Source organism: Cydia amplana, chromosome 10 (genome assembly GCF_948474715.1).
Source record: "Cydia amplana chromosome 10, ilCydAmpl1.1, whole genome shotgun sequence".
Taxonomy (NCBI): Eukaryota; Metazoa; Arthropoda; class Insecta; order Lepidoptera; family Tortricidae; genus Cydia; species Cydia amplana.
This window is the reverse complement of record NC_086078.1, coordinates 13,557,812-13,582,993: the sequence shown is the minus strand read 5'-3', so window position 1 is coordinate 13,582,993 and position 25,182 is coordinate 13,557,812. Positions and strand designations below refer to the sequence as shown.

The 25,182-nt window shown below is 39.6% G+C and overlaps 2 protein-coding genes across 2 annotated transcripts; both read right to left on the bottom strand.

Moving 5' to 3' along the window:
* Positions 1-6: 6 nt before the first annotated feature.
* LOC134651477 (uncharacterized) lies at positions 7-14,083 on the bottom strand. Its single transcript, XM_063506589.1, has 10 exons — positions 13,743-14,083; positions 13,468-13,658; positions 13,026-13,235; positions 12,203-12,411; positions 9,894-10,060; positions 7,106-7,278; positions 4,576-4,721; positions 2,653-3,231; positions 1,089-1,291; positions 7-578 (listed from the first exon to the last, which is right to left on the bottom strand). The coding sequence occupies exons 1-10, from the start codon at positions 13,853-13,855 to the stop codon at positions 47-49; spliced, it is 2,523 nt and encodes an 840-aa protein (XP_063362659.1). The 5' UTR covers positions 13,856-14,083; the 3' UTR covers positions 7-46.
* Positions 14,084-14,602: 519 nt separating this feature from the next.
* On the bottom strand, positions 14,603-16,783 carry LOC134651581 (U6 snRNA-associated Sm-like protein LSm1). The gene is made up of 3 exons (XM_063506686.1): positions 16,647-16,783; positions 16,384-16,568; positions 14,603-14,845 (listed from the first exon to the last, which is right to left on the bottom strand). Exons 1-3 carry the CDS (start codon positions 16,702-16,704, stop codon positions 14,672-14,674), a joined length of 417 nt encoding a protein of 138 aa, XP_063362756.1. The 5' UTR covers positions 16,705-16,783; the 3' UTR covers positions 14,603-14,671.
* Positions 16,784-25,182: the final 8,399 nt, after the last annotated feature.

Below are 25,182 nucleotides of genomic sequence, written 5' to 3'. Positions count from 1 at the left end.
TTTTATCACAATGCCAACATTCGGGGGCGGATATATTTAACATTATCTAAAGATCAGTCTCTCTGATTTCGTAAGCCGCCTCGCCGACATTCTCCTTTTCAACCAGCGCTTTCTTTACACCGACTTCGTCTTTATAAACTAACGAACTGGCCCTTTTTCTGTTCGGACTCTCGGCGAGTTCGTTCACATTTTTCAGGGGAGAGCGAAGCGATTCATTATTCACGGCCAGATTCCCGATCGAGGAGGTCAGATCCGACGGCACGTTGCCGTCGAGGCAGTACAGAAGGGAATCGGATATTCCCTCTTTGTCTTTGGAAGTGTTGAGTATGGACAAGTCGACAGGGGTAGCGGTAAGTACGGATCTGCCGAGGAGGTACTCACGGAAGGGTTCCGTGAGGGACCGGGCTGGTTCTTGGGTGAGTGTTATCCTTGGGGGTTCTAGCGTGGCGTTGAGGTCCATGGTGGGTCGGGGATGGGTGAGGATAAATCGGGTGGCTTGTGAGCGCAGCGGGCTAATGTCGCCTGCGGACAGGGAGCGCCCGTCGAACGTTCGGGAACGTGGTATCGATGTCATTGATCTGCAATGATACAAATCGAAATGTTGTTGTTGTTGGATCCAGGATCTTCTTTTTATTTTAAATCACCTTGTTCAACAATCGGCACAATATTATTGTACTGAGTGTTTGACGTTTGTGACATCACACACAACCCTTCCTTTTGATTTTTTCGTAGTCAGGTAAAAAGGAAACACCTTGCTTAGGAATAAAAGTTCCTTAGCAAGGTGTTTCCTTTTAACCTGACTTAAAGTTCTCACATGACAAAGAAGTAACATGTTTGCTACTGATATTTTAAGGTTAAACGCTGTAAAGATTCTGTTAGATCTAATTATGGTTCAAACTATGTATTAGCAACAGTATTTTAGCAGAGTATAAATGCTTATCGTTTTAACTGGAAATAAAAAGGGCTACTACAACTACTACTAAATACTTCTACTATGTCAGTGGAGCATGGATAATTGGGCTCATCCGAAAATTTCCGGTCTGCCATATTACAGTTAATCCACAGAAGGTGCAGCCGAAATGTCTTACCTTTCACAAGAGAACGTCGACCTTGTATCATCGTCCGACGACACAAAATCGCTGTCATTATCCCGCGCCAACCCGAGCGCGCTAGCTTCACTCGTCGCGTCTCGTTCCCGCGCCGTCCCGCTGTTGTCTCGCTCGCACGCCGCGTCGCGCTGCTCGCACGTGATGATGAGCGGCTTGCGCGACCGCGGCGTCATTATCGACTCCTGCAACATGTCAGTGATGCTGTCAGATGATGGTGTGACGACTGGTCTGTAACGCATCGTTAAGCTTTGGATTCCTCCGAAAACGGTGCCGTCATATTACGGCCGCTATATAGCGTTGACTGACGTCACTAGAACGTTGTCTATGTAAACAAGATGGCGCGGTTTCCTAGACGGCGTTACGTTACGTTGATTGTCAACGTAACGTAAGATGACGGCCGTCATGACCTTGTCGATAGTTTCGTGAACGTTTTATTAGATAGCGGTGACGCCATTTTGAATAAATGACACGAGATTTGAATAAATGATTCCGTACTACGATTATTTTCCTCTTCTGATGATATTTCATCCTCCAAGTAAATTATAGATGATCAAGCAAATCTTGTCAGTAGGAAAAGGCGCGAAATCCAAATTTTCTATGGGACGTTATCCTATCGCGCCTACATTTTTCAAATTTGCCGCTTTGACCTTGGTGGATGACGGTGTGTTATGACGCCGTGGTACTTTCCACATGTCGCCACCGTAAAGACGGCCGTCTTGCGGCCGCTATATGACGGCCGTCATATGACGGCACCGTTTTCGGAGGAATCCAAAGCTTAAGTGGCGATCTTGTTACGTTACAGCTAGCTACGGTTGACTTGAGCGGGACGCTCGAAACGAGTTTTCTGTATTAGATGTGTAAAATGTAGGTAGGATATATTCATGATTTGAATTTGAGTGCTATAAGTGGATCACCATAACCACCGTCACCGACATGGTACGGCTCTGTACAATATATGGTTACACTGGTTTTCAAAAGTTGATGAAACGTTCAGTTACTTCAGTTAAGTCATCTACTTCAGCTGTCAACAAATATCCAACCTAAATTATAATCTTAGCTTCGAATTTTCTGTATTATTCTAGCTTTTTTTCTGTAAGGCATGGCTGCAAAAAATAATATTGAAAGTAACAAAATGCAAAAATAATTATGAAGTTATAAAGGGGCCCACTGATTACCAGTCCGCTGGACGATATCAGCCTGTCAGTTGTTCGGAACTGTCAACTTTTTGTTCTAACTGACAGGCCGCTATCGCCCGGCGGACTGTTAATCAGTGGGCCCCTTAAAAGACAAAGAAAGATGATATTTTGAGAAGATTAAGAAGTCAGTAACAAACACGGACACACAATGATTATGAAACAGCAAGGAATAATAACATATTGAGCTAAATTAAGACTGTCTATCATTGACATAAGGTTTAATTTCGCCTAGTTTGTGTAAAGACTTATCATTGGTTCGAGTATTTTCAATTCCAAAAAGTTTAAAAAAGACGTTACTCCTTGCTGCAAACAAACATTAAACAATGATGTTAGTCATGCAAACAAACCTGCATAGCCTTCGACAGTTTCTGCGTAGATTTCGTTATAGGAGACATCGAAGCCCGTCTAAAGTTGACTGTGTAAGGCGTGGCACAGTCTTCTATAATAGGCGCCTCCGCTATGCCCGGGGTGCTTGTCAAATAGTGCAAGCGGAATTCTTCGATGGGTCTTTTCTTCGGAGTCTCCTTGATCGGACTGTCGTATGACAAGTCATTTTCTGAACCTTGCTCATCGAAACATGAGACGCATGAGGTCGGTGTGCCTTTTATGACTGTGTTTCGCTTTTGGTATTTCTTATTTATGTTCTGTGATGCGGACAGTAATTTTGAACGGAATAGTCTAGAGGCTTTCTTGGTGTTTTTAGGTGTTTCCTCGCTATCTATCATGCTTAAATTCGGTTCTGATACGAATTTGGGACTAGTTTTCCTGCGTCTACTAATAGCTCCTTCGGATAAAGTGCTTTCATTGCTAGCGTCCGAATCGTAATCATCATCCAACGATTCGGAACTTGCGATTCTATGGACCAGGTTCTTAAGAACGATGTTCTTATGTAACATATCGGTTTTGTCGTCAAGGCGTTTCTTTTTCTGGAAATAAGGCATGCGTTAGATGCGGGGTATGGGCGGAAAGTTAGAGAGAGACAGAGGGATGAATCACAATGCGTACACACAATGTTAGTAGTTGATATTCGAAAAAGTTGTATAATATTGAATATATACCGTTTTCTACTAATTAGCAGTGATCGGCACGACCCGTGACGCACCGCGGGATTGCGAGCAGAAATCATAATATGGACATGATTAGATTATAACATAACTCCGTGATTTTGTTAAATAGAATAATTTTATTGTATGATATATATTTGCAAATATACGATAAAGTGTTAAATAAACTTATAAATAATAATTAATTATTAAATAAAAAAATGATATATTACTATGTGATTATATACCTATTTTGAACTTGATGTCGTTTTATTTAATGGTAAAAATCATTCATCTTCCTGTGTGGAATACCTTTATGTACTACAATCGGAAATACTGACTTCCTAAAAAGACCGAAATCTCGGGGCATATCCATGTTAACATAATGATTGAGGTCATTGACACCGTGCGACACGGGTCGTGCCGATCACTGCTAATTAGTAAACAACTTTTTTGATTACCAATGAAAATAGTTATTAACAAAACAAAAGCATAGGTTGCCGATGATACGATTACACAGTAGAATAAGTTCTACTTAGTTCTAGGGGTGAACATGACATGTTGTAGTAAGGAACTCAGCATAGCTCGCGGTAATGTATTTTACAAGTATAATTACATCTTATATATTATGTGGCGGTACAGATGTAGTGGACAATCCTTTGCCATCGTATTTTCTCGGAATCGTTCAGTCAACCTTACTTTTTAGGGTTCCGTACCCAAAGGGTAAAAACGGGACCCTATTACTAAGACTCCGCTGTCCGTCCGTCCGTCCGTCCGTCCGTCGTGTCACCAGGCTGTATCTCACGAACCGTGATAGCTAGACAGTTGAAATTTTCACAGATGATGTATTTCTGTTGCCGCTATAACAACAAATACTAAAAACAGAATAAAATAAAGATTTAAGTGGGGCTCCCATACAACAAAACAAACGTGATTTTTGACCGAAGTTAAGCAACGTCGGGCGGGGTCAGTACTTGGATGGGTGACCGTTTTTTTGCTTGTTTTGCTCTATTTTTTGTTGATGGTGCGGAACCCTCCGTGCGCGAGTCCGACTCGCACTTGGCCGGTTTTTGTACTGAGATAACACGCTCGTGCGTTTCCGTGAAAATACGATGGTAAAGGATTATTCACTACATCTGTAAACACTTCCTAATGTACACTTCATGTGCAGTCTTTGTAAGTGATTTCTCGTCATTTATCGATATTTCTTACGCTTTAAAAACATACCTCTTCAATGGAATTGATAGTGGAGCCGGATCCTTTCTTCGGCGTTTTATTAAGGAGTCCCTTGTTGAAAATGTGCCTCTTGATGGAGTCTCCGAAACTTCTAGAGCCCGCGACTTTGCCCGTCCTCTGGATCTGAATCGGTGTGCCTACAAAATAGAGATATTATGGCTTAAAATAGGACTCTATATTTCAGCTAAAATATTTGGCGTTATTCATAAACGCTTGTGAAGTATAACAATAACCCATTTTGATATAGCCATTGCTTTGTCCTTATCCATCATTTTGACATTTGGGTTTGTTAAAAAGGGACAAAATTTAACTAAATTTACTTATGAATAAATCCGCAACTTGGTCTATTCGCGATGACAGTATCATACGCGCACACACTTTTACTTTCCCACAGTTTACAAATATAAGTATATTCATTGCCAAGTAACTGAAAAGTTCAGCTTACCATATTTAGAGGCCTATTCAAAAGGGTTGGAGATGTCCTCTGCTGATCTACATTCGCCATCACATATATCGGAGCGGCCGAGGTGCTCAAAAATATCTGAACACGAACTGCAACGCCTTGACATTCAAGGCATTCACATTCTCCGTTGATGAATGTGTATAATGATGTTTGTGAAATGGATACTATCCATTGGGTTGGGTCAGCTTACCGTATCCATTCTGCCGGTTAAGTGTTTGATGAGACGTTGTTTGTGTGTAGACTCGGGCAGAGCTTGTATATACGCGTATAACTGCGCTAAGGCTGTGTCGGTAGATTTGGAGGAGTTCTCTGCTGTATCCAGCCTCGGTCCACGAATGTGTACACCGTGTTGGTAGAATGGATAAGTTCGTCTTACCGTATCCATTCTGCCGGTTGAAGTGTTTGATGAGCCGTCGTTTGTGTGTAGACTCGGGCAGCGCTTGTATGTGCGCGTATAACTGCGCTAAGGCTGTGTCGGTAGGGTTGGACAAGTTCTCTGCTGCCGTCCGGCCTCAGTCCACGAATGTGTACATCGTGTTTGTAGAATGGATAAGTTCAGCTTACCGTATCCATTCTGCCGGTTGAAGTGTTTGATGAGACGTTGTTTGTGTGTAGACTCGGGCAGAGCTTGTATATACGCGTATAACTGCGCTAAGGCTGTGTCGGTAGATTTGGAGGAGTTCTCTGCTGTATCCAGCCTCGGTCCACGAATGTGTACACCGTGTTGGTAGAATGGATAAGTTCGTCTTACCGTATCCATTCTGCCGGTTGAAGTGTTTGATGAGACGTCGTTTGTGTGTAGACTCGGGCAGCGCTTGTATGTGCGCGTATAACTGCGCTAAGGCTGTGTCGGTAGGGTTGGAGTTCTCTGCTGTATCCAGCCTCGGTCCACGAATGTGTACACCGTGTTTGTAGAATGGATAAGTTCAGCTTACCGTATCCATTCTGCCGGTTGAAGTGTTTGATAAGCCGTCGTTTGTGTGTAGACTCGGGCAGCGCTTGTATATGCGCGTATAACTGCGCTAAGGCTGTGTCGGTAGGGTTGGAGTTCTCTGCTGTATCCGGCCTCGGTCCACGAATGTATACACCGTGTTTGTAGAATGGATAAGTTCAGCTTACCGTATCCATTCTGCCGGTTGAAGTGTTTGATGAGCCGTCGTTTGTGTGTAGACTCGGGCAACGCTTGTATATACGCGTATAACTGTGCTAAGGCTGTGTCGGTAGGGTTGGAGTTCTCTGCTGTATCCAGCCTCGGTCCACGAATGTGTACACCGTGTTGGTAGAATGGATAAGTTCGTCTTACCGTATCCATTCTGCCGGTTGAAGTGTTTGTTGGCAAGTCCAACAAAACTTCTTACTTTCGTTACCATAGAAACCGTAGTAACATTGGCTTCACATTTTTACACCTATACGAATAGTACGTGTTAATTTTCTACTTTTATATAAAATATATTTGTGGCTACAAGACGGAGTTTCTGTTCTTCTACCTCTACGAACCAGCTACAACCACCGCACCGCTGAACAGTGTTTGATGAGCCGTCGTTTGTGTGTAGACTCGGGCAGCGCTTGTATATGCGCGTATAACTGCGCTAAGGCTGTGTCGGTAGGGTTGGACAAGTTCTCTGCTGCCGTCCGGCCTCAGTCCACGAATGTGTACACCGTGTTTGTAGAATGGATAAGTTCAGCTTACCGTATCCATTCTGCCGGTTGAAGTGTTTGATGAGACGTCGTTTGTGTGTAGACTCGGGCAGCGCTTGTATGTGCGCGTATAACTGCGCTAAGGCTGTGTCGGTAGATTTGGAGTTCTCTGCTGTATCCAGCCTCGGTCCACGAATGTGTACACCGTGTTTGTAGAATGGATAAGTTCAGCTTACCGTATCCATTCTGCCGGTTGAAGTGTTTGATGAGCCGTCGTTTGTGTGTAGACTCGGGCAGCGCTTGTATGTGCGCGTATAACTGCGCTAAGGCTGTGTCGGTACATTTGGAGTTCTCTGCTGTATCCAGCCTCGGTCCACGAATGTGTACACTGTGTTTGTAGAATGGATAAGTTCGTCTTACCGTATCCATTCTGCCGGTTGAAGTGTTTGATAAGCCGTCGTTTGTGTGTAGACTCGGGCAGCGCTTGTATGTGCGCGTATAACTGCGCTAAGGCTGTGTCGGTAGGGTTGGAGGAGTTCTCAGCTGCCGTCCGGCCTCGGTCCACGAATGTGTACACCGTGTTTGCTGCCGTTCTGAAATGTTAAGATAATTTTTTTAACACTGAGCACCAAACGTCATGCGGAATGCGTTTAGAGGATTGTTTCCAAAACTTACTTGTCAATTTTTAAATTCTATCACACTCAAACGCCACATTTTTAGCCTTAACATACGAAAAATGCAATTCAAGCTTGCTAGAGCCTAGAGCGCCATACCAACACACAGGTTAGGTTAGAGGTTCGTGTTTTAGTCATTATAGAGACAAAGCGTTTTAACCTCTATAGAGACAACAATACAATACAAATCATCTTTATTTCACAACCTCAAAAAACATTTACAGAGACACACAAACAATACAATACCTACAAATACTCTTTATTGTACACTTCAATAAAAGAAAACAGAAACACGAGCAGAAGTAAACATAATAAATGAAGACAGAGTAACACAGGCGGTCTTATAAAGAGACTCGATAAAGAGCGATCTTCAAGAAATCCTTAATTTTATTACTATATTTATTTGTATACACTGAAATTTTCAATGTTTATCAATTACAGTTCTCGTCACGCTCGCTGAAAGACGGATAATGAAGGCTCAGTAATAGTATTAGGATGGTCACCCTAATGGAAAGGATAGGGACCCTAAAAGAATAGAATCCTAAAAACCGGCCAAGTGCGAGTCGGGCTCGCGCACGGAGGGTTCCGCACCATCAACAAAAAATAAAGAAAAACAACCAAAAAAACGGTCACCCATCCAAGTACTGACCCCGCCCGACGTTGCTTAACTTCGGTCAAAAATCACGTTTGTTGTATGGGAGCCCCACTTAAATCTTAATTTTATTCTGTTTTTAGTATTTTTTGTTATAGCGGCAACAGAAATACATCATCTGTGAAAATTTCAACTGTCTAGCTATCACGGTTCGTGAGATACAGCCTGGTGACAGACGGACGGACGGACGGACGGACGGACAGCGGAGTTTTAGTAATAGGGTCCCGTTTTTACCCTTTGGGTACGGAACCCTAAAAATGTACGTACTTATCGGAGACGCTCTCGTCTAGCCTGGCTTCCCTGGCCGTGAAGTACGCGCGCGCGTCCGTGGCCAGCTGCGGCGGCGCCAGGAACAGCCGGCCCGAGAGGCGGATCATGACCCAACGTAAAGTATTCGATTATGACCCAACGTAAAGTATTCGATTATGACCCAACGTAAAGTATTCGATTGTAGGCGGTGCTTACAGACTGTTCGATTGGCAACTTCAGTTGGCCGAGATGACAGTCAGTGACGGATGGCTAAATTGGTTTATAAAAACTACGTTTTTTTATAATTAAAAATGTCTTCATGTGTCGTGAAGTGGTGCAGAAGTTGTTTTAGTTCATTTCAAGGACAGTGGAATCACTTTTGAAAATTGAACGAAACAAAGAAAAAGCGACTTTGTTCCAATTGAACATGGTTTAAATTACATCGAACTGATCAGGTACTATAGGTAGGCCTTAGGAGGATAAAGGATTAGGATGGAACGCCCTATTGGAACGGAATCCTAAAAATGTACGTACTTATCGGAGACGCTCTCGTCTAGCCTGGCTTCCCTGGCCGTGAAGTACGCGCGCGCGTCCGTGGCCAGCTGCGGCGGCGCCAGGAACAACCGGCCCGAGAGGCGGATCATGACCCAACGTAAAGTATTCGATTATGACCCAACGTAAAGTATTCGATTATGACCCAACGTAAAGTATTCGATTATGACCCAACGTAAAGTATTCGATTGTAGGCGGTGCTTACAGACTGTTCGATTGGCACTTCAGTTGGCCGAGATGACAGTCAGTGACGGATGGCTAAATTGGTTTATAAAAACTACGTTTTTTTATAATTAAAAATGTCTTCATGTGTCGTGAAGTGGTGCAGAAGTTGTTTTAGTTCATTTCAAGGACAGTGGAATCACTTTTGAAAATTGAACGAAACAAAGAAAAAGCGACTTTGTTCCAATTGAACATGGTTTAAATTACATCGAACTGATCAGGTACTATAGGTAGGCCTTAGGAGGATAAAGGATTAGGATGGAACGCCCTATTGGAACGGAATCCTAAAAATGTACGTACTTATCGGAGACGCTCTCGTCTAGCCTGGCTTCCCTGGCCGTGAAGTACGCGCGCGCGTCCGTGGCCAGCTGCGGCGGCGCCAGGAACAACCGGCCCGAGAGGCGGATCATGACCCAACGTAAACTATTCGATTATGACCCAACGTAAAGTATTCGATTATGACCCAACGTAAAGTATTCGATTATGACCCAACGTAAAGTATTCGATTGTAGGCGGTGCTTACAGACTGTTCGATTGGCACTTCAGTTGGCCGAGATGACAGTCAGTGACGGATGGCTAAATTGGTTTATAAAAACTACGTTTTTTTGTAATTAAAAATGTCTTCATGTGTCGTGAAGTGGTGCAGAAGTTGTTTTAGTTCATTTCAAGGACAGTGGAATCACTTTTGAAAATTGAACGAAACAAAGAAAAAGCGACTTTGTTCCAATTGAACATGGTTTAAATTACATCGAACTGAACAGGTACTATAGGTAGGCCTTAGGATAAAGGATTAGGATGGAACGCCCTATTGGAACGGAAGAAAAAAAAAAAAAAAAATCCTAAAAATGTAAGTACGTACTTATCGGAGACGCTCTCGTCGAGCCTGGCTTCCCTGGCCGTGAAGTACGCGCGCGCGTCCGTGGCCAGCTGCGGCGGCGCCAGGAACAACCGGCCCGAGAGGCGGATCATGAAGCTGATCACGGGGGACAGCGCTATGGCGTCCGCGTGGAACGTCTCGGGGGATAGCTTGGAACACAGAAGTATAGGTTTAAAGTATTTAGAATAGAATAGAATATGAATAGAATAGAATATGAATAGAATATGATTTATTTCAGCATAGGTACCAGGGATGTTGCGGATGCCGATTTTTTGACATCCGCGGATGCGGATGCGGATGCGGATTTTTAAAGGCTCACATCCGCGGATGCGGATGCGGATGCGGATGTCAAGATAGTACCATAAAAAACGTCAAATATTACATTTTAGTAATTTTTATTTCAAAAAACCGGCCAAGTGCGAGTCGGACTCGCGTTCCAAGGGTTCCGTACATTAAGTCCCACTCACGCTTGACTGCTCATTTCTAATAGTTTTTTTTGATTAATGACTAAATTACCTAGCAGTCTAGTACTTAAGCCAATGCTAAGACGTTCCTGTACCGACCTGTTTCACATCCGCATCCGCATTAAATCCGCATCGATTTTATGCGGATGCGGATGCGGATGCGGATGTTGAGAATCATGCGGAAGTTCCGCGGTTGCGGATGCGGATGCGGATATTCGCAACATCCCTGATAGGTACACAGTTATACAGTACATACACAGGGAGAAAGAAAAAAAAGAAAAACTTATAACTAACTTGTACACTGTCACTACACTGAAAAACTTATAACTAACTTGTACACTGTCACTACACTGAAAAACTTATAACTAACTTGTACACTGTCACTACACTGAAAAAGGTGAACACTCAGCATGATGCCGGGCCCTACTGGAGTAGTACCTGACGCTGGTCTTCCGTGAACACCTGTATTTGTTGTTGCAACAGAAAAACATCATCTGTGAAAAAAAGCGGCCAAGTGCGAGTCGGACTCGCCCATGAAGGGTTCCGTATTTAGGCGATTTATGACGTATAAAAAAAAACTACTTACTAGATCTCGTTCAAACCAATTTTCGGTGGAAGTTTACATGGTAATGTACATCATATATTTTTTTTAGTTTTATCATTCTGTTATTTTTTTAGAAGTTACAGGGGGGGGGGGGGACACATTTTACCACTTTGGAAGTGTCTCTCGCGCAAACTATTCAGTTTAGAAAAAAATGATATTAGAAACCTCAATATCATTTTTGAAGACCTATCCATAGATACCCCACACGTATGGGTCTGATGAAAAAAAAATTTTTGCGTTTCAGTTCTAAGTATGGGGAACCCCAAAAATTTATTGTTTTTTTTTCTATTTTTGTGTGAAAATCTTAATGCGGTTCACAGAATACATCTACTTACCAAGTTTCAACAGTATAGTTCTTATAGTTTCGGAGAAAAGTGGCTGTGACATACGGACGGACAGACAGACAGACATGACGAATCTATAAGGGTTCCGTTTTTTGCCATTTGGCTACGGAACCCTAAAAATCAACTATAGCTACCATGAGATACAGCCTGTAGGCTTGTGCCTGCTCGTTCACTACAGAGCGCGCTCCGCTCTCTGTCAATCGGTCGAACGAACTAGTTCGCTCTTTTAGTTCCTTTAGTTCAGTTCGGTCGTTGAACTTGTTGAGAGCCGGGAATGAATAGGAATCGGTTTTACACTTGATTTTGCCCCATCTTTTGTAACTAAATATAATTCAATTTGTACGATATGATTAGGTCGATATTAAACATTAAAACACGTTAACACAGTAAATAAATTAAAATATATAGAAAAATATTTGATTTTCCTTAAGACTTTTCGGGATTTGGCGTGTCACGTGATTCTTTCATCTCGTTCGCACTTGTGCGAGCGACATTGTGAACCGTTTCGTTCCGACCGTTTTCTGTTTCTCTCAGTCAAGCGCTCTACAATCCCACTGAACTAACTGGACCTAAAGACCGATTAAGAGAGCGCAAAAAGATTTAGTTCCTTTCGGTCCTTAACGGGATTTCATTCTTAACAGTTCTTAGTTCGCGACCGACACAAGCCTAACAGCCTGGTGACAGACAGAAAGTGGAGTCTTAGCACAGTCTTAGTAATAGGGGCCACGTTGTTACCCTTTGGGTACGGAACCCTAAAACTGAACGTACCTCACCATCAAACTTTACACTTTTGGCGAGTTTTATAGAATTTATAAAATGTATTTTTAGGCCAAGTTTGTATTTTTAAAGGATCAATGATCAGTTAGTTGGCCCAATTACCTTTCTTGGGCACAGTAAGTGCGGCGTGAACATAGTAGCCAGTGTGTCCGGGGACATTCTGTTTGAAGCCTCATTGTCGGCCACCAGTGTGAGCAGCGTGAGGAGTCGTTGTAGAAAGTTGCGGTGCAGCGGCGCCAGGAGCAGTAGTAAGAGCTGTAGGGCCGTGAGGAGTTTGGGCTCTGATGCTTCCAGGTTCGGGGGATATTGGGCTGTGGACAGAATGGAAATCATCCGGTGATTACGATGAAGGGTTGTGTCTGGGAAAGAGAATTAATTTAATAAGTTAAATTAAATACCCATTTTTTATTGTATTGGTAATGTAAATTATTAGAAAATTTACAGAATCCCTTACATATTGAGTACTTAAAGATTTTAGTTTTATTCACATTTGACATACCGAATAATTCAGTGACAATAATTCAATGGAAGTATAGTAAATATATTTTGTCCCACCACAAAAGACAATAAATTTAAAAACAGGTGTGCAATGTAAATAAAGGTAGCAACTGCACTGTAAACAAAACAACAACAAAAAATTAGGGTCAGTTGCACCAACTGTTAGTCATCGTTAAAGAGTTAGCTAAATTTGATTGAATGGAAAGTTTCATACTAAACCGCCGGGGGCACGCCGGGTGACATTGATCAGTCTGTCAAGTGCGGATGGTGCAACTGGCCCTTACACATTCATTAAGTAGACAGTATGTCAAATTTCTATGTGAATAAAACAAAAATCTTTAAAAATAAATTTTGTCAGTATTTTTCCATAAAAAAAAAATCTAGTCTTTCTAAAACCTCACTGCACAAAAAAACCTAAAGAACATACCAGCTAAAGTACAATAAGTCTGATAATACTGATCCATCAGTAACGGCTGCGGCAGCTCAGCAAGGAAGCCCTTCAGTACCGACGCACAGTCATGCACCGTGAACCTGCCTTCTTCCAGCCCGAGGCTTGAGCCAGTTAGCAGCAGCTGCTTCAGCTCCTGCTGTCTTGTGAGGGAGCCTGTGCGCCGGAATATACCTTCTTGTGTTACATCTAGAATTCAATAAGTTTTGGTCAGGAAATGGTATCCACAGGGGTTTTAGAAATTATACTAAACTAGTAAGTTTAGAATAATGTAAATTTGCATTTAACATTAGTCAAAAACATACATAAAGGAAATCTCCTACAATAAACTTGTGAAAATTTAAACCTTGTTCTTCAGTATTCATAAATTGAATATTATGTTATGCATAAAGACCTATAATTGTAAATGAAATATGCTTACTTTCTGGCAATGACAAAAAGTCAATCAATTCGTTAAGCCTCAGGATACCATCCTCAGTAATAGAGCTTGGTTCTGCACCAATCTTTGCACCACTGCCATTGCTCTGTTGACTAGAACTAGGCGCCGAATTCTTTATCTTCTTATGAAAATTCCATCTAAATTGCTTTGGTTTATCAGTTGAACAATCAACACTGGAATAAACATAAAAGTGCAATGTAATAATTGCTATTATTCAGATGAAAACACGTTGACAATATTTTCTTTTAACTACTTACTCGTCTGTATTTATGTCCACCACAAAAGATAGATGCATGCGCACTAAAGTAAAGAATTGATCTAAGTTCTCTTTCCGCAGTCTTTCTATCAGTAATTCGTCCGGGGAACCCATTTTATATTATTAAACTTTGCACATGGTCTACAAGACTACTCAGTTCGGTAAAATCGTAATTTGACACATGTTTTACACAATATCACTTATATTTTACAAAGGAATCTTTTGTATACAAACTGTTTTTGTATAACTAACATATTCTACTTTAAATACGCTATTATTCTAATTTATTTTCTTTCTGTTTGCGCCCGTTTTCATTGTTTTCAAACGTCAAGTTTGTCACAACGGCCAAACGAAACAACGTTCTGAAACTACATATTTCGTACTAACATTTTTTATTTCCAAATATGTAAAATTAAAACAAATATGAATAAAATCTAAATAAATATGTATAACTAAAATAGAATAATATGATAGTGATTTAAAATCCTTTTTCAAATTTGAAATACCTACACCATAATAATTTAATATCCCTAGTGTTCCATTTTGCATATTTTTGCGATTTTAAATATTTTAGTGGCAACATTGGTCAACACGCCTCTTGTGATTGGTCAATCCGTTGTCAAACACGGCATGTTGCCAGTTTATTCTTGTAATATCTGTCTAACAGCTGACATGAAACGAACAATTTTCACATTTTGACCTTTTGACCGCATTTTTTTGAGTACACTAGGCAATTAATATTTTTAAGTATTGAAATTTTGAATTGAAATCGCATTTTCCATAGTAAAATTGCTTCATTAAATAGATAAAATAGTTCGTAAACTGCTACTAGAAAATGAGGATAAAAAAACAAAACATATGTAAATAAAGATAACTAATTTATTTTATAAACAATAAGTCTTAAGTATAGAGGTATACAGGAATGGACAGTTAAAACATATCATCATGTCCAAGATCCGCCAGTAGATTCAGTCCTCGCTCCTTTAGTGCTTTAGAGAGCAACTTTTGCTGTTCTATTTTGGCATCTTGTTCCTTTCTTTGAGCATCTAGGATGTCGTCTACGGACACTTCTGTTAGCGGGAGGTTGTCTTCTTTGTCTTTATCCTGAAAATTAAAAAAATTACATGATTGTCAACTCACATTTATAGACGGGTCTAACGCGAAATTTATTCAATTACCTATAAAAACCTATAATTACCTATATTTATTGGTATACAGGGTGGATTTTCTTTTTGGGTCAGTGAGGGCAGCTACCAGATCCCGTGCTGCTACGAGAAAATGGTCATTTTTGACAAACTTTTTTTTTGATGCCAATCGATCCCATTCCTATTGAGGATCAAAAGCTTGTATGGAAGCAAAAAAAAATTTCCGGCTAGAAAAGCCACAAATTGAGGAAAACTTTTCCCATACAATTTGTATGAAAATGAAAACTTTTATTTTTCACATGCTATTTTTGTATGCCAATCGATTCCATTCCTATCCAGTATCAATAGTTTCTTTGGGGTCAACTTACGGTAATGTACTAAAAAGCCACAAATTAAAGAAAACTTTTTCCATACATTTACTATGGAGAAAACGTGAAATTTAATTCACAGTTTTCTATCTGGCCAATCAGTCCTGTTACCTTTATGAACCATAATACTGTATGAAGACATTGCTGTAGGACTGATAGGCGAGGTAGAAAATTGTGAATAAAATTTCACATTTTCTCCATAGTAAATGTATGCAGAAAGTTTTTATTAATTTGTGGCTTTTTAGTACATTACCGTAAGTTGACCCCTAGGAAACTATTGATACTGGATAGGAATGGGATCGATTGGCATACAAAAATATCATGTGAAAAATAAAAGTTTTCATTTTCATACAAATTGTACGGGAAAAGTTTTCCTCGATTTGTGGCTTTTCTAGCCGGAAATTTTTTTTTGCTTCCATACAAGCTTTTGATCCTCAATAGAAATGGGATCGATTGGCATCAAAAAAAAAGTTTGTCAAAAATGACCTTTTTCTCGCACCCTGTATGTTTTTTCCAAAATCTGTAACAGCCAATCTTCATTGATTTGAAATCGAGGGAAGGTCTTCTAAGACCATTTTCTCGTAGCAGCACGGGATCTGGTAGCTGCCCTCACTGACCCAAAAAGAAAATCCAGCCTGTATAAAGGTAATTGAATAAATTTCGCGTTAGACCCGTCTATAAATGTGAGTTAATACATGATTGTCATATAAAAAGTATACTTTTCATTTTAGAAAAAGTTCAATTAGGATAAAAGGAAAATTATTGATTTATCTATCTATGTACAGTCAGCTGCAGAGATAGTTGAACACCCTTGCAAACAAATTTCACTGCAGTTGACACCAGGTGCAGTTTTAGGTAGGTACCAAAGAGTAAAGTAAGGTATGTACCTAGGAAGTAACTTACGATTAGTTTTATACCTGATGATACTTAGTTTAAATAGCTCTACATTTGCAGCAACCAAAACTGTAATAATGGTCTGATTTTAAAATAAGGGAAAAACTTGATGTGGCTTTCACTGAAATATCACCGATAAGATAAGTCTTAAGTTAGAAGTGACTAGTAATTAGAAAATAAGATTCTAGAATGTAAAACTATTCAGAATATTGAGTCAATTCCAAATGCAACTTACGATTTCGCCAAGAAGAACCACATTTTCCCCCCTTACGATGAATATTCCTCGGGGTATGTCACCATACTCTTTGCCCACATGAATTCGTTCTATCGTTTTATGTAGAACTAGATTCGCAAACTGGTCCACGCAGCGCAGATATCCAATCAGTGTGCGACCATCCCGAAGAAGGACCATAAGTTTCTCTTCATGGAACAAGAAAAAGATTACAAACAATGTTCAATTAAAAACAATAAGTACACAATAGTAGTCAAATAACGTACTGTCCAGTTCATCTAATAAATGCGCCGTTCCCGCCAAGGGGTTAACGTTACTCGACATAGTCGGTTGAAAATGATTGTTAGTCTAATAATGCTAAATACTTATTATTAAACTTTTGCAGCCCTCTGATATTTTTTCTACTCCTCTCCTAATAAAAACCGGATCGCGATGCGGTGCGATGTCAGTGTCACTTTGACATTTAAGAGACGTATTGAAAACTTTTTAAAATATTTAAAGCCGTCTCCAGACGAGCTGGACAAATCTACCGATTTGATCAGGAAAATAATTGGAGCCAATCTCATCCAGCGTCTACACGTACACAATTTAATCACCCATTTGTAATCCATAGATAAAAACATCGAAAATTGGCATTTATGTGTTCGCACCTGCTGATTTAATCGGGGAATCAAATTGACGTTTGCATCCGCACGGCCTGATTCGATCGGACAATTTCATCAGGTTGGCGAAAAATTGTCTCGTCTGGATTCCACTTTATTATAAATGTGTTTAAAAAATGAAAAAACGCCTTTAGATTTTTTTTAAATATGTTTAAGGCTTTGATATAACTGCTGCGGTTTTTGTTTGAAAGTTTTCTGACTTATCAAACAAAGGATATAAAAACAAGAATTAATTATTCTGGCTAATTTTACAATAAATAGAAACATTCAACGAAACTATTACATTACTAACGAACTTTCAACAAAAAAACTGTATCTCAAACAGGAACAATGGCGACACAATTTTGACAGGACTGCAGCTGGCTCTGGCTGTCATCAAAGAGAATATAATCACTACGTTTTAAGAGACGGAACTTCATACATTTGTGCGAAAAAATGAATAGTACGAGATTTATTTCGTAATGCTACCAACATAAGGAAATTGAGTGTTACCATCACTAAACGTCACTGACACATGACAGATGTCAACGACAGTGATGTGAAAATTCGATAATAGTGATGTCCATAACTTAAAATGCTTGTAATCGATATCGATGAAATTATTGCACGGCCGCGTAGCCTTCGTTAATTCAGGATTTCAGGTTTTAGGAGTTCGATAACTAAGTGAGAGCTGACCTGTACCTAATACCTTACCTGTTGATTTCGTATATGAGTGACATGTCATTACATTATATTGTACCCAATAAATAAAAAATTATACAAGTCATTAAAACAGACACGATTACATGTACCTTGACCTCTCGCTTATTTATCCACATTTATGAAATAATAGAACACTTTTTCTTTAATACTTTCATCTTTAATCGTTTACATTGATTATTTTTTCCAAAAATAATAGTTATAGGGGTAAAAAAACATTCAATTCGAAAATTAGCCAGATACAAATAAAAAGGGGTGAATATAATAATTTAAACTAATGCAAAACTCTGCTCAGTTTCCTCATGCTCAAAAGGACGTTTATAAATGAAAAATATTCAACAACTGTATGTCTTCCACTTTTAAATACACCTTTTTATGACTATACTTCAGCGGAATTTGTTTTTGAGTTTATAAAACATTATATTCTATTATAAAATTGCTAGGTACATTACATATTTAAAATTGCTACATTCCAACTTGCATTAAATATGGAGCGGTTTGTTTTAATGTGACAAAATGCTTTTGTCAAAGCCCTGAAGTGAAAAACCATGCATGTTGCTTATGTAGACAAGAAAAAAATCGAAGTGGAAACAATTTGTCAATGGGCATTTCCATTCTTTCAGCTTGTGTTCAATTTCGCTATTAGATTTTCATTGTTATTAGTAAAACAGTTGATGTTACAACAAAAATACCAATACACATAACTTAAAAACTTTAAGTCCTAACAACATACTTTGTAAAAATGTTTTGTTTACTGGTAGGTAGGTAGTTTTGTTGTTTTTTCTATCGTTTTTCTAAAAACATCGAAAAACTACAAAATGGTGAACAAAACTGGAATAGGGAGGGTAACACCCACTTAACAAGATGTTTCCACTTTTTTTCTCTACATAAGCTACATGCATACCCAGTTTCATGTTTTGAAATTTATAAAAGAAATGAACCGAACCATTACAAAATGCAAATTGCACCCAAACAGTTGATTGCACATACACGTGGAGTCTCAATTAAAGACAGCCGAGTATTTTTATCATATTTAACACGTTATTTTTCTAATTCACGCTTCCTAGCAGTTCTGACCCTAGCTAGCACGACTTGCTCGATTTTTTAGCTTAGTGGGCTGCTAGGTGATTGGTAATATTGGCTGTTAGTAATAAAGTTACGTTATGTAGGTAGTTGAGTTTGGGAATAAAAAATCCATAAAAAAATATTATAAATCCTTAATCACTGCCTGTCTGTCTGTTAATAGCTGACCCGATTTAAAAGAAATGTTTATGAATAGTTTAAGTCAAGGGAAATCATCATTGAAGCTCTTCAATGAATTTCCGCTGTAGTGGAATTTACTATGGAATGGTATATTGAAATACTAATTCTACGCAAACGAAGTCGCGGAACGAAGCTAGAACTTTATATACCGGGTGCTTCCTGTAACAGGAGCAATAAATTAAACTAAAGAAACATTTGTTCAGCAACTTTTAAAATGTATGAATCCTTTAGACTTCCTCTTTTTCATACAAAATAAATATTGCCTTCAATGTACGCTGACATCAGTGTGTTTGACGTTGCTTGTCACGCTTTAAACATTACAAAATTTGCAATACATTGCGTCTTAGAATAAACTTTAAAGAAGCACTCTGTATAACATCTTTAATTACTTATACAAATTATTCTGTAACATCCTACCAACCACCTCAGTTAAACGGCAGACCAATAAATCTACATAATATGTTTATATACATAAAATTGCATCTACTTAGCAATGCCTTGTTGCTGTGCCATTTTAACTTTGTCTGCAATTTCTTCTTCTTGTGCTGATATTTTTTGGTTTATTCTTTGACATTGCCTACGTACTAAAAGAACAGCCAGGCGGGAGGACATATCTTGAATCATTTTGTTGCGATGCAATTCGCATTTTATGAATGTCGAGTCCGTAGTTGCCATATATATGGTTATTATTGACTGTGTAATATTATCGCGGTGAAGCACAGGCATGATGTCTTTTTCAAAAATATTTACACACTTTTGGACGAAGTTGCACAGTGAAATACTGGGATAGGTCAGTGAGGTCTTGTCTGCCCACCATTCTCGTAATTTTATGTAACAAAATACATCGTTATTTTCTGGATTTTCTTCTATTAAATTCTTCTTACACTCATTACATGCTTGTAATTTTGACTTCAATACCCGCATAGCCAACCACCCACTAATGTAAACAATGGGTTGACCTTCAATGTTTACAAGGTTCGTTTCCACTTCGTCTGCCTCATCTTCGGGTATACTCAGCATCACACCGACCTCAGCATCCAAATTTTCATTGTTTTTATTTTCAACGGATTCTTTTTCGTTTTCGCTTGCTTCCGTTTCCTCCTCTTGACCAAAAACAAATTTTTGGAGGTCCGTGAGTAGCACGCCGGTATCCTGTTCACAGTTGAACCCTCTGCTGTGTGGAGCGCTCATTCCCGTTATTATCGTCGACTTCACGGCAGCCATAAAAGATGAAACGGTGGGATTTCTGTTGGTTGGGCTATGCTGCCGTATGACCCCGAAGAAGTTTTCCAAGGCGTCTTGGTTAAGTTGCCTCAGGTTTAAATAGTTAAACCCGAGGCGTTTCATCTCCTCCCATAAATCCCTAAGGGAGCAAAGGGTAGTGAGGAATCCCTGAACACACCTTACATTTTTCGCGCGCGTGCCGTTTGGTTTGAAAAATGTAAGTGTTTCAATTTTTTTTCTGTACTCGGTCCACACTTTTAAGTGCTCTGTTTTCAGGGATACATTTTCCCTCTGACCTTTTATTATGTCCTTAGGTCCAGAAGGGCCATTCGTGAAATCAAAGAGGCGATCCAGATCGTGGATGACCTCTCCACTCTCAGTCAGCTGTTGTTGTTGTTCTTTCGTGTATTCCGAACACCGCCCCATGAGCTTGAGTACAGACGAAACTGTGTTGCTTAAGGCCTGAGCAGCATATTTTACTTTCATTTTTGCTCTATATTTCGGTTGTGTAACGTCGCACTCTCAGTGTACGCGTTAACATAATCTTTAATACGGAACCACGGTATTTACTTAAAGCGCTTAAGGTTTTAATCGCCGCGCGCCGCGGTACGCGGACAAGAGCGGATCCCTAACACTAACGAGCATCTCCGAAGATGCGCGAGCGCCGCCGGCTAGCGGCATTCGGTTTTCTCTGCCTTCACACCGCTCCGAGCCATCGAACGGGGAGCGCGTGTTACTTTTTATCAAAATTCCGTTATTCGACACGTCGCTTGTCGTGTCGTGCATAATATTAATATCATTAGTTTTAGTGTCGAGTGTTTCCCGCTGGGGTGAGTTCACATTATGTAGCTTCTGTGCTTAATTGTATATTAGGGCTGTGCTAAATACTGTTATAAGCTTTTAAAGTTGCCGGTTGAGCTAGGTAATTGCGCTTCCCTTCAATCCTTAACACTGGACCTTGACCGGCACAAACAGATGACATGGCCTGCACCCTAACGCTTATCTCTGGGACTTCCAGGATCATTTACTCGACGCCTAAGTACCGGCGTAAGGGCTGGAGTTGCCGTACTACAAGCGGTCACGGAACTCACTGGAGCCACGCCTAGCTGACGTGGAGCTGCCTAGTCCCTACAACATCCACCTTGGAGTCTCCGCTACCGGACCCTAGTCAGGCCAGTGTTATTTTCAGTGCGCTCATCTACCCAGTGCTGTTAGGAACGGACAATATAGTTATTTTTAAAAACAATATAGTTATTTTTAAGTAACCTGAGGTTTCATTGACCCGCGACCCTACCATAGCGTGACCTAGCGTTACAGTGGCGCCTATTCGTGGTTGTCTTGTTCCAATGGTACTGGGTGGCATCAGGTCTATCTATCTAGTTCTCAACCTGGCTGACGCAACATTGTGAACGAGGAGGTTCTACGGCAGCAAACTGGTACGTTCTACCCACTTTGTTTTTTATTCATGCTTATGTAAGTACTTAATCAACTAATTTTAATCAATTATTGTGAACTGTTGCGTATAAATGCCAAATTTAAGAAATTAGGTGGTGTATAGATAATTGGCAAACCAGTGTATTGTGAAATTGAGAGTAATCGGACAGTTTAACGAATACCTATTTAATTTAACTGAGTAATTATTGTAAGGGTAAGCTTACGTAACAGTTTGCATTTGAATATCTTTTGATTTTGCATGCTAATTATTCATTCCTTAGCGTAGTTCATAAAACCGAATCGTAATTTAACTCAATTGTTTCTCGTGTAAATCTTATATAGCACAGTATAATATTATTGTAACTCCATTCATTTTTAGTTGGTATAAACCATCGTTGTAATTTACCCTCTTCTATTAGTGTAAAAGTAGTGTGTATTGGGATTAGTTCTGCTTCTCTATTTAATAATCTGCTCTTAATTGTGAAACAAAATGGAAACTCACCCCATCAAATATTTCATGCTAAATAAGAACGAATTAACTTATGAAGTGCTCATTAGGGGCGGTGAGCCAGCATTAAACGTGTTAGGATTGCGAAAACAGATAACTAAACTGGTTTTGTTAGTTCCAAACGATGACGTTCTCGATTCTGGTATTGAGGCTAAGGAGGACTGTGATGGCGTGCGTATATCCTTGAATGAGCTTGCTTCAAAAATTACCTCGCTTGAGGATAAATTTGATAATAATTTATTTCAACGTACAACTGCATTACATAACCATATTTATCATCGTTTGAGACGAATAGATGACACTGACACTTCTCAAGCTTTGGTGATTAAAGCGATACAAAAGGAATTTAACACATTATCTAAGAAAATTAACCAATTTAAAATTAGTCAAACTGCTCAAAGTGCTACATCTGAGCACACCAACTGTGCTCAACAATCGACTTCACTAGAAGGACCGTCTGTGGTCACAGTACAATGCGACCACACGAAGTTTAGCGATTTTAAAATTAAATACGATGGTAGAAGTTGCGTCCATGCATTTGTACAAAGAATAAACGAGTACAAAACCGCAAGGAATCTATCCTCTGAGAAATTGTTGATGTACGCTTCAGAAATATTTACAGGTAATGCCCTGCACTGGTACCGCGGCATGCGTGATTCCGTCACGAGTTGGGATGACTTAATTGTACAACTCGTTTCGGACTTTAGCCCTTTCGATTACGACTATAGACTTATGACGGAAATTCGTAGCAGAACGCAAGGGGAACACGAGAATATCACTATTTACTTAGCGATTATGTCTGAATTATTCTCGCGGTTGACAACGCCGATTACGGAACAAGAAAAATTACATATTTTGCTACACAACATAAGACCGTGCTATTCCCCGGTGTTGGCAGCTTATATAAACGGTATCGATTCTATTGCAACACTTCGCAAAATGTGTCTTAATTTTGAAAAAATCCAATGCCTTTCATCTCAATTTCGCGAGCCACCTAGATCTACCAACACTACTTTGGCTCCAGACCTGGCCTACACTAGGTTTGAGTCAAAAGCACCATATTTTAAAAATAACTACGGCCCTTCTGAGCGTAAAAATTTCCACAATTCTTATGACCGCGAGTATAAATCTAACAGCAACTTTACACCGGTGGCGGCTATCGAGTCAAGACCAGGCACTTCAACTGCAAAGGCTCGATTTTGTCCCCGCTGTCGCAGTGCTGAGCACTCGCTGAAGGACTGTAAACAGGAGCGTTATCCGATATGTTTCAAATGTGGTCTAAAAGATTATACGTTCCCTAACTGTCCTAACTGCCAATCTACTAAAGCTCCAAAAAACTAGAGGCGGAAGGTTGTTGCAATAATATTGCCAAATTCGATTACGAGGACTGGCAAGAGTGGTTAAAAACTATCAAAATTTATTTCTCGAGCTATTCCATTGCAACAATCTTCGATAAAAAGCCATCAGGTGATGTGCGCCCTTATGCAACTGTGAAAGTGGGGGATCAGTCCTTATGTGGATTATTAGATTCGGGTTCGTGGATCACGGTACTTGGAAATAACTCACACTTAGACTTGGCCGCTTCTACTGGCCTGGCTTTCTGTGATACCAACGATTCTAAGTCGTTTGTATCTGCCGGCAATCACAAGTTGGATACTGTAGGTTACATAAACCTTCCAGTGACATTTGAAGGCCAATTTCACATTATTAAAGCGTATGCTATACCTACGGTCACTAGTCCTCTGTTACTAGGGGCGGATTTTTGGACTAAGTTCAACCTCCTTCCAAAATACTGTAAATCGATTTCTTTGTCACCAAATGACCAGCAAATTTCGGCAATTGCGGAGAATCCTGTCATGTTACACTCGTTAAATGAATTAAATGACTCTGAGCTAGCTACCGCGACAGATATTATCAAACAGTTCGAATCTATATCAACCGAAGTAGAATAGAATAGAATAGAATAGAATATATTTATTTGCTTGAATACGTAACAATCAGATCTTATACTAAAATAGTTAGACACAGTATTCAGTCGACACTACATCAACATGCAAAATATTTACAAAATTGTACATTAAGGTACTAAAAATAAATCACTAATTTATGACATGCAATCATTAAAACAAAATAATAATAAAACAATGTCATTGAAAATAAAATTAAAGTATAAAAGTATTATGGTAGAATTAGTCAAAAGTAAAAGTTAATTACATATATCAAATACAAATCGGCAATTGTCATTTTAAACATTATAATTTAAAATTTAAATAATCCTTAACACTATAAAAACAATGTTCATGTAGCCATTCAGTCAATTTTACTTTAAATACCGTCCCATTTAACTTTCTGAGCTCTTTAGGGAGGTTGTTGAATATTACAACACACATATTAAATGCATTTCTCCTACAAATATCAGACGTACAGGCTGGCTGGTATAGTAGATGTTGGTACTGAGCCCGGAGTTCTCTTGCGAACATTTCCTCGCGCTTTATAAAGTACTCCGGGTGCTTTATTGTGAAAAGACATACTTTCAAAATATACATACAGGCTAGGGGGAGAATATGAAACTTTTGGAAAAGAGGTCTGCACGTGTCATCAAATTTAACGCCACCCATTGCTCGTATACAATATTTCTGGATCACAAATGCCCTCTGGACGTCAACAGAATTACCCCACAGTAGCAGGCCGTAATTAAGGGTAGATGATACATATCCGTGGTAAGCTGCTAACGCGGCCTGAGTGGAAATCGAATTTTTAAGATTTCTTAGAGCAAAAACAAATCGCGCTAGTTTAGAACATACTGCGTCGATATGATATTTCCAGTTTAAGTGTTCATCAATAATCAAACCTAAGAATTTGGCACTATGGGATTCTACAATTGGAGTATTATTAATATTAATAGTAAGATTCGCAGTTAAATTTGAATTGTGATGATGAAATTGTGTAAACAAAGTTTTATTAACATTAATATTAAGGTCATTACATTCTGTCCATGTATTAACATCTGCC

Bases quoted from the DNA above. Each gene is read 5' to 3' on its own strand.
- LOC134651581 (XM_063506686.1), bottom strand. From the start codon at position 16,704: ATGTCGAGTAACGTTAACCCCTTGGCGGGAACGGCGCATTTATTAGAT. The intron at 16,569-16,646 runs GTACGTTATTTG...TGTTCCATGAAG, and splicing joins TTTATTAGATGAACTGGACA to AGAAACTTATGGTCCTTCTT. The intron at 14,846-16,383 runs GTAAGTTGCATT...TTTAATTTTCAG, and splicing joins TGGTTCTTCTTGGCGAAATC to GATAAAGACAAAGAAGACAA.
- LOC134651477 (XM_063506589.1), bottom strand. From the start codon at position 13,855: ATGGGTTCCCCGGACGAATTACTGATAGAAAGACTGCGGAAAGAGAAC. The intron at 4,722-7,105 runs GTAAGACGAACT...TCTATTTTGTAG, and splicing joins CAACCGGCAGAATGGATACG to GCACACCGATTCAGATCCAG. The intron at 579-1,088 runs GTAAGACATTTC...GTATCATTGCAG, and splicing joins TCGACGTTCTCTTGTGAAAG to ATCAATGACATCGATACCAC.